Source organism: Lucilia cuprina, chromosome 4, assembly GCF_022045245.1.
Source record: "Lucilia cuprina isolate Lc7/37 chromosome 4, ASM2204524v1, whole genome shotgun sequence".
In the NCBI taxonomy this organism is placed as follows: domain Eukaryota; kingdom Metazoa; phylum Arthropoda; class Insecta; order Diptera; family Calliphoridae; genus Lucilia; species Lucilia cuprina.
In genome coordinates, this window is record NC_060952.1 from 51,043,107 (window position 1) to 51,059,061 (window position 15,955).

General features: G+C 29.5%; 2 protein-coding genes across 4 annotated transcripts in view; one reads left to right on the forward strand and one right to left on the reverse strand.

Annotated features, from left to right (window-relative positions):
* LOC111681668 (tubulin polyglutamylase TTLL5) overlaps positions 1-15,955 on the forward strand; it is a 261,613-nt gene that overhangs the window by 146,399 nt on the left and 99,259 nt on the right. The window lies entirely within an intron of this gene.
* On the reverse strand, positions 9,582-10,948 carry LOC124419429. Of its 2 annotated transcripts, none has more exons than XM_046948837.1 (2): positions 10,697-10,948; positions 9,582-10,615 (listed from the first exon to the last, which is right to left on the reverse strand). In XM_046948837.1, the coding sequence occupies exons 1-2, from the start codon at positions 10,911-10,913 to the stop codon at positions 10,347-10,349; spliced, it is 486 nt and encodes a 161-aa protein (XP_046804793.1). In that variant the 5' UTR covers positions 10,914-10,948; the 3' UTR covers positions 9,582-10,346. The 2 variants fall into 2 exon arrangements, with proteins under 2 accessions (XP_046804793.1, XP_046804794.1); XM_046948838.1 differs by having other exon boundaries at positions 10,487-10,620.

A 15,955-nucleotide genomic window follows, 5' to 3' on the forward strand; every position in this document is an offset into this window, starting at 1 on the left:
ACTGAACTAGAACTGAACTAGAACTGAACTAGAACTGAACTAGAACTGAACTAGAACTGAACTAGAACTGAACTAGAACTGAACTAGAACTGAACTAGAACTGAACTAGAACTGAACTAGAACTGAACTAACTGAACTAGAACTGAACTAGAACTGAACTAGAACTGAACTAGAACTGAACTAGAACTGAACTAGAACTGAACTAGAACTGAACTAGAACTGAACTAGAACTGAACTAGAACTGAACTAGAACTGAACTAGAACTGAACTAGAACTGAACTAGAACTGAACTAGAACTGAACTAGAACTGAACTAGAACTGAACTAGAACTGAACTAGAACTGAACTAGAACTGAACTAGAACTGAACTAGAACTTAACTAGAACTGAACTAGAACTGAACTAGAACTGAACTAGAACTGAACTAGAACTGAACTAGAACTGAACTAGAACTGAACTAGAACTGAACTAGAACTGAACTAGAACTGAACTAGAACTGAACTAGAACAGAACTAGAACTGAACTAGAACTGAACTAGAACTGAACTAGAACTAAACTAGAACTGAACTAGAACTGAACTAGAACTAAAGTAGAACTGAACTAGAACTGAACTACGTTTTATACTACTCATTAATTTTAATTTCGAAAATAAAACTATACTGTTTAGATTGCTCTGCTTTCACCTGAGTATTCGATTCTCTTCCTTTTTAATATGATACAAAACCTACAACATCATCATATTAACAATTGACATCATTATATTAAAACACTTTGCGATTGCACCTATCAATCACACACACAAAAGAAAAACCTCAACAAGAACATCGAAGTACCACTAAATACAAATACAATTGGAATACACTTTTATGTACACACAAAATTATTAAGAAATAAACCAATAAAACATTGGTTATATGATGCGTATGATTTATATGAAATTAATTCATATTAAGTATACGTATCAATATAAAATTAATTTAATGACTTAAAGATAGCCAAGCAGTGTAATGGGGGAAATGCAAACAGAAAAGTTAAACTATAAAAAATAAACAACAATAACATTTATATATATATACTCTAATTTAAAGCATTCTCTTTCGAACCAACTGTAGATTTTAGACTATTCATAAAAGTTTATTGGTTTTTTTGATAATGAAAATACAATTAATTGTAAAAACTTACCAATTCAAAAAATACATATCATATGTGGACTCATTTGTAAAACCAACACTTGTGAGTACATTAACACATACATTTCATATTTATTTTCTGGAAAATAGTCATTAGAGATTTTTTGTTATATTTTGCTCAAAAATGCTCTTCTTTTTATTGTTGCTCTGTTTACTTTTTGTATAAATGAATTTTAACTAACCAAAGAAACACTCTCACATAAGATAGACGGGAAACATTAATTTTATCGATAACAAAAAAAAGACATTTACACAAACACATTTAAACAATGGTTTACATTAATATTCAAACATTCATTCGTCAAGTATATACATTAACATGGAGATGAATATTTTATACACTGAAGAAAATAATATTAATTGCAATATTTCCATTAATAGAGAACAACTTGGAGTGTTACATTCTTTGACTATATCAATATATTAATATGGTTAATAAGGTTCTTTTTCGAAAGAGGATCAATTATATATGGAGGTTTTAACAATTCGGGTGAATGATTAATTTACGGTAGAAAATTATGTTTTAATGGCTTGATTTTCAAAAAAAATTATTTATAATAAAGTAATTATCTGTAAGAGTTGTTGACCATAACTCCTAGGGTTAATTGCACACAGATACTTGTAAAGTTTGGTAACGATACATGTCCATGGTCACTAGAGTCCAACAGACTCCATCAATAGAGTTACACACATATTGTGTAACATTTTAAAACATGTAAATGTATTTCAAGCGTTAATATAAAACAGAAACCATTTTTTGTTTATTTACTAAATAAGACTACTTTTTTGGATTATTCTAATAGTCCTGCCTACATTTCGCACATTTATTTGTGTATTTTGTTTACGGAACACTTAGCAAATTCAGACAAATGCTTTGACATTTACAAAATTATCATCAGTCAAAATATATGTATGCAAACATATAAATACATATCTATTCAGATAATACTCCCAACGAACTACTTACGCAAAATACACTTAAGTTTTTATATCCAACATTCAAATGTAACGGCCAAAAGACAAAAAAAAACAAATCACATGTTTTATTTAACTTTCTCTACAACAATAAATAATATCAATTTTCTTTACATCCTTACACTATTTCCGATTATATTTAAAATTTTTTCTAACTATATTTGTTTTTCTAATTATAGTTGTATTTGAAAAATGTCCATTTGCAGTTCAGATATTTTATACGAAAATTTCATTAAATACGTTTGAAATAGGGTTCTATAAATCGACTTTCGAATAATCGAACAATCGACTTTTTGTCGAAAAAAGTCGAAAAGTCGAAATCGACTATTTTGTTCCAAAAAATTCGATAACTCGACTATCGTCTGTGAAAAAAGTCGAAGAGCCGACTTTGTTAATAAAAGTCGAAAAGTCTGAATGTCGAAAAAAGTCGAAAAGTCGGAAAAAGTCGAAAAAATTCGAAAAGTCGAAAAAGTCGAAAACTGGAAAACTCGATAATTGTAGAAATAAGTCAAAAAAAAGTCGAAAATTTTAAAAAAGTGGAAAAAAGTCAAAAACCCTAAAATAGTCGGAAAAACTCGAAAAAGGCAAAAAATAGTCAAAAAGTCAAAAAATCGAAAAGTCGGAAAAAGACGATAAAATCGAAAAGTCGGATAAAGACGGAAAAGAATCGAAAAATCGACTTTTTCATAAAATGCAAAAAGTCGAAAAGTCGACTTTTAACTAAATGAAAAAAGTCGAAAAGTCGACTTTTCGTTTCAACTATAGAACCCTAGTTTGAAATACAATTGGAAATGGTGTAGATTATAGACAGTATAAACGTTAAGTAAATATGTATTAAATTGCTTTGAAGAGGGTGATGTTGATTTAAACAGTAGAAAAAGAAGGTATCAATTTATAAATGACACAGACTTTTGTAGTTGCTTTACACTACACGGAACACTAATGTTTTTTCTTTTGTTGGTTTTCTTTGTTTGTTTGTTCGTGGTGACCAACCCCCTGTCCAAATTTCAGCTCTTTAGCTTTAACCGTTTAGGCTGTGCGATGATGAATCAGTCAATCAGTCAGTCAGTAACGTTAGAATTTTATATATATAGATTAACTATATAAAATTTATATACATTAACTATATAAAATTTATAAATTTATATACAGAAATATTACCATGAAAATCACTTAAACGCGCATAACTCATTATTAAATTAAGAAATCGATATAAAATTTGGTATAAGTATTGCTCTTATGCATATAAATATTTCTGTGGTACAAGTATTGCTCATATACAGAAAATTTCTTCTGATCGGTCCATAATTGATCATAGGTCCCTTTAAGAAAAAACACTTAAAGGCACATAACTCATTACTATAAAATATTTGACATAAATACTATTTGTGTACACATAAATGTTATTTCAAAATTTTTTCATCCTTGGTCATAGCGCCCATACAGGATTCCCTCCCGAAAATCAGAAAAAACGCACATAACTCATAACCAAATATTGATATCCACACATTAAGCAAAAATAGTGCTCCTATATACATAAATTACACTATAAAATTGTTTTACGATCGATCCATATTTGGTCATAGTTCTTATACTAGGTCCAGAATATCACATAGATTCAAAATATTCATCATCAAATAATGATATAAATAAAGAATTTTGAAATTTTGTCTTTATATTCATAATTGGACATAGCTCCCATACAAAGTCCACATTACCAAATGAAGCTATTGTACAAAATTTGGCACAAATATTAGTTTTGTATAAAAAAATCTATTGCAAGATTTTATCACAATCGGTTCATAACACGGGTGCGGTCGGTCTCATACAGAAAATCACTTAAACACTTATAAATAACAAAATATTTTTGGAGAGCACACCAATAATATCACTATCATCATATGATAAACAAATTTTGACAGTTCAGTACTTCTAATAAAAACAAATTGCCTGTGGTTTTTGTAGACGTTTGTTGTACAACAACTTGTGTCGCTACTTTAGTAATTTACATTGAACAAGACCAGCAAAATAAGTTGTGGTAGGATGGTATTATTGTTGCTCATGGACACACACTTACTGAATTTTATCTTCAAAATAGGAGCCGTACGTAAAAAAAAGTTATAAGAAAATGTGCTAAGTCTAGCACAAAAAAAGAAAAAGGAAGATTCTAAGAAAAAAATTACGTTTACAGATTTAAAAATATGAAATACAATTAGAGTCCCAGGAAAAACATACATTGAAAGGTAATGAGTTAAAATACCAATAACACCAATTTTCACAATTTCTTCATTAGCATTTTAGCTCATTATTTTAACGCGGTGATGTCTTTAGACTAGTACTTCTAGGCTCACTTACAAATGGGGAGTTAAATTTTGCTTACTAAGATGTTGTTGAGTAAGTTGTTTTGTTTTTATTAATAATAAAAAGGAGCCAGTGAGTATGATATTACGAACCAGGGACCAGAGATACAAGCCGTAACGGCTAAAATAGGCGGCGGCTAGCCGCCGGTAATATTTTTGAAGACGCGCCGCTGCCGTCTTCTTTCGGCTCAAAAGCTAAGCCGGCTTAAACGTAGCCGCTGATAAAGATTGGAATCACACATGTATTTCGGAAAATAAATTAACCAATTTGAACGGAGTTGCCACTATTTGAAATTATTATTGCAAATTGAAAAGTGTTGCCACACAATATTGTGGTAAAATTAAAAAAAAATGTTCATTTTTCTGTAGAAAAATCTTATATAGAGACAGGTTTCTATATAACAGACTGACTGTCGAGAGTTTTAACGTGAGCACCTGCCGTGTCGGCCTTATCTCACGGTGGTCTTTTTCATCCACAGGGTAGACTTGAGAACGGTCTACCATCGCACAGTGGTATAGGAAAAAAAAAGAGGGAAATAATTCGGTAACTTCTAAACGGTTAATCCGATTTTAATGAAATTTGGTATGCACAAAAAGGAGGTGTTGTCGAGTTTAGGTTTTGAATTTGGACCTTATAGGCCAACCAGGGGCCCGGCGGGGGGTCCTCAAATTAGGACACCTCGGCTATGTTAAATTTTTAAAACGATCTTATATCTTCATTTGAGTTCCGATTTTCGTATATAGAATCTTCTCATCGAGCACTATAAAAAATGTCGTCGTAGCAGTAAATTATCTCTTATACTTTAGGAGATATTCGCATTTGAAAATTAAAATTTTAAAATTTTTAGCGTCCTTACTTTAGTTTTTTGATAATAGCGGGTCAACAAGTCTATATATCAAGCAGTGAAAGAATTATGTAAAAATCATGACTGAGTCCAAAGTTATAGGCATTTTAATTTAAAAAATTAAAAAAAAGACGATTTTTTGCCATTTTTTGGGGAAAAAAGTATCTTTTTCTTTTTAAGTTATCTAAAAAGTTTCTAAGAAGATGTATATAGAATTTATAATTTTTGAAAAGCTGACTTTACATGAAATACGATAAATGAAACAAAACCTAAAAATTTTTGATACCGAGGGGACCAGATCCATCCAAAAAAACCCTATTTTTTATATAAAATTCAATTTTGAGCAAAAATTCTCAAATCGCATAGTCGATATCAAATTATAGTGACCTGTTTTATATGACCCAATATGTTCTTAATCATTTTGTAACGGGTTTCGATAACCCCGCCCCTGGTATGGATATAATAGGCAAAAAACCAAAAAATCCCATTTTTGGGATTTTTTAAAACTTTTTTGGGAATTCCGGGATTTCTAATAAGAAAATTTGAAATTTTTATTTAATTTTGGATTTTGAGTAAAAAAATCTACCTAACTGTAAAATTTCATCAAAAAATATTCATAAATAAAATTTTTATTGCAATTTGAAAAATTTGTATCTTCGCAAAAACTGAATAAAAAACATTTTTTAATTTTTTTTAAAAAAGTATTCCGCGAATTTTTTAATTTTCAAAAATTATATACAGTTTTGAAAAATAGACAAAATTACCTTTCCATTGATATATAACATGCCTACCTAATGTTTTTTAAGTGACAAATTAATTAGGGAAAACTCAACATCTTTTAGAGAATTTACCTAGTACTATTATTTTCATCCATACATTTGTTTAGGCATGTTTTACTACCTAAATTTTTATGAATTTTTACAGCCACTTTTTACGATTAATCTTTTATTCTTTATCCCTAAAAAAAATTAACAAGTATTTATTTTATATAAAAATAGTCTTTATTTATTTTTTTATAAATTAATATAATTTTGTAAAATAATCGGTATCACAGTAGTCCATATCTAAAAGATAAAGTAAATCTTTAAATTCATGAATATTTTCAAATGCTAACGTTTTGTAGCAAATCCAACGTTTCCTTATAGTAGATAAAACAGGATCAGAAGATAGAATCAGATTATTAAAAATATCTTCATTTTGAGACTGCCTAGAACACTTCCTTGAGCTAAACTGATGAATATGCTTAAAGTCTCTATTCCTCGATTCTTGGGGTTCTTCTGTAAGCTCTCCTAAAGGCAGAATATTATGTTCTATGATGACCTTTCCATGACATAATATCTTGTGAACTGTAGGTGTCATTTCTTTCCAGGGATATAATTCCAAAAGTAATTTAGAAACTTTTGTAGAATACTCTCCAAATTTTGTTGCGTTCACTTTATGCTTGCTATTTATCGCCATTAGAATAATATTGACCTTTTGCAGTAAATCCATACTAATTCTGGTTATTTCGGAAGTAGTTTCAAAATGTTTAAAAAAACGTCTAGCGGTATTACCATCGTTTGTGCTTCCATATCCTGTGAGTGGTTTATCAATATTTAATCCCATCCGCTTTTTAAATTCCTCTTGAATTCTTCGTTTCTCACTGGCTCTCATTTCCATTAACTCCTTATTGTTATTTGCACTTTTGTTTGCATTTTCCGGTATGCTTCTGTACTTTAAATCATATGCTAAATGTAGAAAATGTTCCAGAAATCGTATGCGAGCATGTAGGGGGGATATTCCAAATTGTAATGTTTCCTCATTTATTGATCTTTGCTTGGAAATATTCGAAAATTCTGATTTTTTATCACCACATATGTCTAACGTATCCTTATGTAATGAATTTTTCCTCAATAGGTCACTTTAATAAGCTACCTATTAAAGTGACCTATAGGGGTAAAAATCATTACAGTTTAAAAAATAATACCTGAAAATTTTTTAATATATGTAACAAATTTAAGAGTTAACGTTATGGATGAAAATAATAGTGCTAGGTAAATTTTCTAAAAGATGTTGAGTTTTTCCTAATTAATTTGTCACTTAAAAAACATTAGGTAGGCATGTTATATATCAATGGAAAGGTAATTTTGTCTATTTTTCAAAACTGTATTTAATTTTAAAATTAAAAAATTCGCGGAATACTTTTTTTAAAAAAATTAAAAAATGTTTTTTATTCAGTTTTTGCGAAGATACAAATTTTTCAAATTGCAATAAAAATTTTATTTATGAATATTTTTTGATGAAATTTTACAGTTAGGTAGATTTTTTTACTCAAAATCTAAAATTAAATAAAAAGTTCGAATTTTCTTATTAGAAATCCCGGAATTCCCAAAAAAGTTTTAAAAAATCCCAAAAATGGGATTTTTTGGTTTTTTGCCTATTATATCCATACCAGGGGCGGGGTTATCGAAACCCGTTACAAAATGATTAAGAACATATTGGGTCATATAAAACAGGTCACTATAATTTGATATCGACTATGCGATTTGAGAATTTTTGCTCAAAATTGAATTTTCTATAAAAAATAGGGTTTTTTGGATGGACCTGGTCCCCTCGGTATCAAAAATTTTTAGGTTTTGTTTCATTTATCGTATTTTATGTAAAGTCAGCTTTTCAAAAAGTATAAATTCTATATACATCTTCTTAGAAACTTTTTAGATAACTTAAAAAGAAAAAGATACTTTTTTCCCAAAAAAAATGGCAAAAAATCGCCTTTTTTTTAATTTTTTAAATTAAAATGCCTATAACTTTGGACTCAGTCATGATTTTTACATAATTCTTTCACTGCTTGATATATAAACTTGTTGTTAAGCGAATAAAAAAAGAAATGGCGAAAATCGGGAATATTTGGACCCGCTATTATCAAAAAACTAAAGTAAGAACGGTAAAAATTTTAAAATTTTAATTTTCAAATGCGAATATCTCCTAAACTATAAGAGATAATTTACTGCTATGACGACATTTTTTATAGTGCTCGATGAGCAGATTCTATATACGATTTTTTTTTTAAATCGGAACTCAAATGAAGAAATAGGATCGTTTTAAAAATTTAACATAGCCGAGGTGTCCTAATTTGAGGACCCCCCGCCGGGCCCCTGGTTGGCCTATAAGGTCCAAATTCAAAACCTAAACTCGACAACACCTCCTCTTTGTGCATACCAAATTTCATTAAAATCGGATTAACCGTTTAGAAGTTACCGAATTATTTCCCTCTTTTTTTTCCTATACCACTGTGCGTTGTTAATTGATTATGTAAAACTTTTTCAAAAACTTTATCAATTATAGGCAACAGCGCTATAGGTCTGAACTTTTCTACTGTACATGCTTTATTATCTTTTGGAACTGGCGTTATCTTTGCAATTTTCAAATTAGCTGGATAAATTGATGAACTGATGATATCATTAAAAATATTCACCAAGTTTAATATTATTAGGTGTTTGCACGTCAAAAGCGCTTTACACGTTATACCATCGTAGCCAGGGCTCTTTTTCAAATCCAGATTTGAAATTATTTCTAATAGTTCTTCATTGTTTGCGAATCTAAAGGAAAAGTGATCATTACATTGACGCAGGGTATATAAGTTGTTACAAGAATCACCTGAAGATTTTATTATTTTACTATTTAAAGTTTCTGGTATTTCAAGAAAATACTTATTAAACATACTACATTTTTGTCTATCATCCGTTATAACATCCCCATTGTCATTCTTTAGTTGTAAGTTTTGCTTCACACTTCTTCCTAAATTTTCATTTAAAAATGACCAGCATTTCTTAGGGTTATTTTGAAGATTCACAAGATTAGCTTGGTAATAATTATTCATGCATATTTTACTAGCAATTTTTATAACTTTGCTCAAACGTTTTAATTTATTTTCACTATTTACATCTCCCTTCTTTCTTCTTGATTTCAAAAGTTTTTTCTTCAACATAATAAGGGAACGAAGATTTTCATTTATCCAGGGAGTATATATGTTGTTTTATTTCAGTTCTTTCGATATTTTCAATTGTAGATAACTTTATACTATTCGAAATTATGTTCGATAACTGCGATGAATCATCAGACGGATTTCCTGTGTGTTGCATTAAATTTATTTGATCTTAAAGATGTACTTGAAAAAAATTGTAGTCACATATATAGTATCGTTTTTCAGTATATTCAGATTCCGATTTATTAGTATTACTCTTTATTTGACATGAGAGCAAAATGTGATCAGTCATATCACATTTTATAGAATTAATAACAAGATTGCTTAATATATTACTATATAGATGATCAATCGATTTGCCACTAGTTGGACGCGTAACCATTGTATGACAATTTTGGATATCATAATGTAATAGAGTATTTAAAAGATCAGCTGACAAGGTATCATCTAACAGATCAATATTTGCGTCTCCAATTATAATGACAGGTGAACGAGGGTTAATGTTTAACATATTTTCAATAAATAGATAATATGCATTTATGTCACATTTTTGTGACCTATAAAATGTGCAAATTTTTAGTGATTTTCCATTTATTTTAATGCATTGCAAAGATATTTGAATAGCTTCAATAAACTGCTTACTTTCACAGTAGTCAACAACATATTGAAGGTTTTCTTTTATATAAAGAGAACTTCCACCGTAGCCATCAGATCTACAACAATGAATTGAATTGTATCCAGGAATATTGTATATTTGTTTAAGATTTGAATGAAACCAAGTTTCCTGAACAGCAATAATATTGGGTAAAATTTCAAACTGTGCTATTAATTCTTTAAACTTCAAAAACTTGCCAATGGATGAAATGCTTCTTATGTTTATAGAAATAATATTAAAGGTATTCAAATTTAATTTTTTTATATAATTATCAAAAGATTCTATATTCGAGAAATAATTTGTTTGTGAAATCATAGAAAAGATTAGTTATAAAACAAAAATAAGATAAGATACATAATTTAGACTGGCGACATAAATTGAGATTGTGCTTCTTCATCAGAACAATTAGAATCTTCATCTGGAACTTCTTGTTGACGTTTTGATTTTGACATTCTTATATTTTTTGTTGTGGCTTCTAAAAGTATATTATCAACATCTTCTTCACACTTAATGACTTTGCCCCTTCCAAATGCTACTTTTCTTGCATAAATTCTCCCTCCAGTTGTGAAGATAGAGTGATACCCAATAGATTTCAAAGTTTTTGCATAATTGAAAAGCTCAAGAGATTCTTTGCTTAAATAGTCGTTAACAAAGACGTTTTTTGTACTTTCGTTGTCTTTAAATTTCGACTTAGCAGCCATAAGCTTATCTTTTGACACTTTGGAACTGAATTTCACCACTAGAGCTTGTTTCGGATTAGCAGAATTCTTCTTTTTTAAAAAGTAAGCATCTTCTATGTTAGCTTCTTCTAAATCCACACAAACATTTTTAGATAAATTAATAACAGCTTGAGCTGCACCAATTTCAGTTTCCGCCTTTACACCGCTTATAAGACAATCATTTTTTACGCGTTGATCATTCAACATTTTTACCGAATTCTTCAATGTAATAATTTCATTTTTAAGCTTATAGTTTTCTTTTTCAATTAATTGTATCTTTTTTTTATTTTCATTTAGACTTTTTAAAATTTCATCAAATTTTGATGACATAAAGTTCATAGTGTTTGCAATTATACAGCTGATCAAGTTTTTTGAGTTGTGTTTTGATCACTTGCAGTTCTTCTCCAACTGTACTGCTATTGTCAACATTAACACATTTATGACAAACGTATTCTTCTTCTTGTTTTTTCAACAATTGTTCATACTGACGTTTATCTAACTTTGTGCATATTACATGAAAAATTTTTCCACATTTATCACATTCTATGCTATTCTCTTTTTCTTCTTTAACTTCTAATTTGCACTGTCCACAAATTATTATAGTATTTTTTATGCTTCTACGGCTTGTACTAGGCATACTTCTATATATTGAAAACTTCGCAAATTGTTTATTATGCTTTTAATTCTTTGTTATATTATTTTTATTTAAATAAACGAAAATAAGGGAAGATCTTCTAGAATGTATTTTAACCAACTTCTACTCACTAGAGTATATACAATAAAAAAATATAATTTTATTATGAGCCACGCACAACAACACCTAAATCACCCCACAAACCACCTTTCCCGCCCACCTTTCCCGCCCACATAATACAATTAATTCTTACAACCTACTTATATAGTTAATTCCTAACACTACTTATTTTCTATAAATTAATCTGTCATATCGGTATACATATCCAGAAGGTAATATAAGTCCTTTAAATCTTCCTCGTTTTAAGATGATAGAGTTTCATAACAAATCCATCTTTTTCGCATAGTTGAAAGAACAAGATCAGAAGATAGAAGTAAACTATTAAAAATATCTTCATTCTGTGATTGCCTGGAGCATTTTCTTGAGCTGAAAAGTTGAACATGCTTAAAATCTCGATTCCTCGCTTCCTGGGCTTCTTCTGTTAACTCTCCAAGTGGAAGAATATTCGATTCAATTATTATTTGACCATGACACAATACTTTGTGTACTGTTGGTGTTAGTTCCCTCCATGGATACAGAGATACAAGTAATTTAGAAATTTCAGATGTATATTCCCCAAATCGATTTCCATTAATTTTATGTTTACTATTCAGTGCCATTAAAATAGTGTTAACTCTTCGAAGCAACTCCTTGTCGATTCCAGTTATTTTTGAAGTAATTTCAAAATCAATTTCATTATTTTCTTCATTATTTTTTGTTGATTTAGTAAGATTCTCTGGCACACTTCTATATTTGAGGTCGTATGCTATGTGTAAAAAGTAATCCAAAAATCGTATTCTGGCATGAAGTGGTGAAATTCCGAAAGACATTAATACTTCTTCATTATTACTTCTGCTTTTGTTTATATTTGAGAATTGCGACTTTTTCTCATTACATATTGAGCATCTCCAGAAGGAAGAAGTTTCTGTTATGGCATTGCTGACCTTTCCATCAATCATTGTTAAGCTTAGCTGATATGATACGTTAATAGAGAATTCCTTTATTTTTATGCAAATGGGCTCCAGTGCATTTATTTCATCTTTTAAATATTCCACTAAATCTTTTGTTGTTTTCTTTGACTCCTTCATATATTCAAATCCAATGGGTCTACAAAAATTTTTTGAACCCGGAGTTGTATTGATCCATATATCTTCAAATGAATTTCTCATACTTGACGATGATATATTAAGTGAATATGAACGAATTCGTAATGGCACTAATGATGACATAAATACAATTTTGTAGTCTGCTAATATCCGATTTCCACAAGCTTGTTTGTATTCTGGAAGTGCTGATAAACCGTCACATCCCCACTTACACATTAAGACAACATCACAGTTATGAATTTTCCTTAGTTGGTCTTCTGAAAAGTCTGACACAATTCTTGATGCTGTGTTTTCGAGCAAAGATGATATATCAATACAAGCTTCCACATCATTAACAGCAATAGGTGATGGTAGGATAGTTTGTTTTTTTCCTGGATCGCCTTGTATGATGGTAATATATTGTGTCCTTTTTCATGGAGAGCTTTCCTTAATATTTGGTACTTATTTCGACTGAGACCCAGTTCCAACATAAGCGCTATTGCTTCCTTTTCAGTAAAATTTGATTGTGATGTTGGAGTTGGTATACTTTCCACAATTCGCTTAAGTCGTTTTGGTGATGCATTAGGAAGAATAGTTGCAATATGTACGGCATCCATAGGTTGGTTTTCCTTTTTCAGCATTTCGTTAAATGTATCAGCAATTTCCTCATTTGAGATTGAAAAAAGTTTTTGTGTGACCCTCTTTTTTGACCTTGAACATAAGTCTTCGTATGACTTGCAAAGCGCTCCTGCTGATGTGTTGTAAGTTGAGATTTCCGTAGTAGTTTCCATCCAACTACAAAATTTGAATCGAAATTCCTTTTGATTTCCATCCACAGACTTACTTTTTACCTCAAAAAGTTTTAAAAAGTTTTCAATTTTTGATATGCCTGTTTTGTCTACTTTTCTACTATATGTAGTTTTTATATAATTTGAAATGTCTTCAATTCTTTCTGGCCCTTCTGAAGATACACTCCATTAAACGGAACACAACTCTTCGTACTTTAATGTAATCTTCATTGTAGACTGAATTAAATATGGTACTTAAAATCTGAGAAGTTTACTTATATACCAATTCTTGTCATTTCCGATACAGGTATTCCAAAGTAAAAAATTACGAACTGTCTACCTATTAACATTTAGGACTAAATTTAGGTAAAAAATAGTTATAAATTTCTGAAAATTTAAGCATAATAGGACCTCAATTATAAGGATAAGCAAACAAATAAATAATAAAATAGGAAAAGATAAGACTTAAATATGTTCTGTCATATTTAATTCCAAAGTAAAAAATTACGAACTGTCTACCTATTAACATTAAGGACTAAATTTAGGTAAAAAATAGTTATAAATTTCTGAAAATTTAAGCATAATAGGACCTCAATTATAAGGATAAGCAAACAAATAAATAATAAAATAGGAAAATATTAGACTTAAATATGTTCTGTCATATTTAATACTAAAATATGAAAAATATGAAATTAAAGGATACAGGTTTAAATGAACATATTTTTGAATGTAATGGCACAAGTATTGCTCATATACAGAAAATAATATTGTGAAATTTTCTTCTGATCAGTCCATAATTGATCATAGCTCCCATACCAGGTCCCATTTAGAAAAACACTTGAAGGTACATAACTCATTTCCATAAAATATTTGGCATAAATACTATTTTTGTACACATAAATGTTATTTCAAAATTTTTTCATCCTTGGTCATAGCGCCCATACAAGGTTCCCTCCCGAAAATCAGAAAAAATGCACATAACTCATAACCAAATCTTGATATCCACAGATTTATCAAAAATATTGCTCTTATATACATAAATTACACTATAAAATTGTTTTACTATCGGTCCATATTTGGTCATAGCTCTTATACTGGGTCCAGAAAATCACTTAGATTCACAATATTCATTATGAAAAGTCCTTTTGACAAAGTCCTTTTACGAAAATCTTTTAAACGCACATTACTCACCAAATAAAGCTATTTGGAAGAAATATCAGTTTTGTATACAAAAAAATCTATTTCAATATTTTTTCACAATCGGTTCATAACACGGGTGCGGTCGGTCTCATACAGGGTCCCTTTAGAAAATCACTTAAACACACATTAGGGTAGAAGGGGGACCATACGCCACTTTTTTTTGTTTATGAACAAATAACATAATGCTGAAATAAGTAAAATTTAATATTAAAAGTTCAACAAATATCAACATTTTTAAAATTCAGACCTCCGCAGGGATATTGTAGTTAGAGTAATTTGACCAAGTAGAATAATGGTTTAAAAATGTCACATACAATTTTTTATACCCTACACATTCGTAAGTAGGGTATACTTACATATACCCTTGTCATTCCATTTGTAATTTCTATAAAATAATTTTCCGGCCCAATGAAACACATATATATTCTGGATCCTTATAGATAGCGGCGTAGATTAAGCCATGTCCGTCTGTCTCTTGAAATCAGTTTTTAGAGGACCCCAAATATCGGCGAAATCCGAATCTTCAATAATTCTGTTAGACATGCTTTCGAGAAGATCGCTATTTAAAATCAGCAAAATCGGTGAGTACATAACGGAGATATGAGCAAAAATCCGAGACAACCTCTGAAAATTTCATAAAAAAATTTCATATTTTTTTCATGCTATGTTAAAAAAGCAACAACAATGTGAATTGGAAAAAGATGTACACGTGTGTGTAGATGTATTTGGTTTTATTCAGCTGTGTATTTTGTTTTGTATGTTTGGATGCTGTTGGCGTCATGGAGTTGTGTATTTGGTTTTTCTGAATTCTGTTCGTAGATTTGGATGTAGGTTCATTTTATTGTGTTGTTTATTTTGTTTTTGTTTTTCTGTGTTTTCGTTATATATGTTTAGATGCCTTGTGTATTTTGTTTAGCGTTGTTGTTGTTGTTAATTTTGTTTAGCTTTCGGTGTAATAATAATGTAGTCGTGGAAAAATTTAAAATTTATAAAACTAATGTTCGTAATATCAACAAATAGATATCTAAAGTGTAAAATAACTAGTAGGTAACTTTACCAAAGGTGTAAGTTGGCATGTATTTCAAATCAGTACCTATGGATTAAAATTACCAAATATTTTTACACCAAAGGTAACTATGCACTGATAGATACCTATTTGTTGAAATTACGGGCATAAGATGTTTAAAATACACTATGGTGAAGGGTATATAAGATTCGTCACAGCTGAATATAACTCTCTTACTTGTTTTTTTAATAAATGCATAAAAACATAAATTTTGTATCCTTTAATGAAAATTTTATCTTATATTTTTTAAAATAAATCGTTCTATTTCTGTATTAAGTTCAATTACCAAACAGTAATCGAAGTACGACATTCTGATTTTTCAGAATTTTTGAATATTGGCAAGTCGTATATTTTGTTTTTCGTAAAAAAATTTTTTA

Coding starts and splice junctions, on each gene's coding strand:
- LOC124419429 (XM_046948837.1), bottom strand. CDS start 10,913: ATGTTGAATGATCAACGCGTAAAAAATGATTGTCTTATAAGCGGTGTA. Junction 10,616..10,696: donor CAGTTCCAAAGTGTCAAAAG/ATAAGCTTATGG, acceptor ATTTAAGCAAAG/AATCTCTTGAGCTTTTCAAT.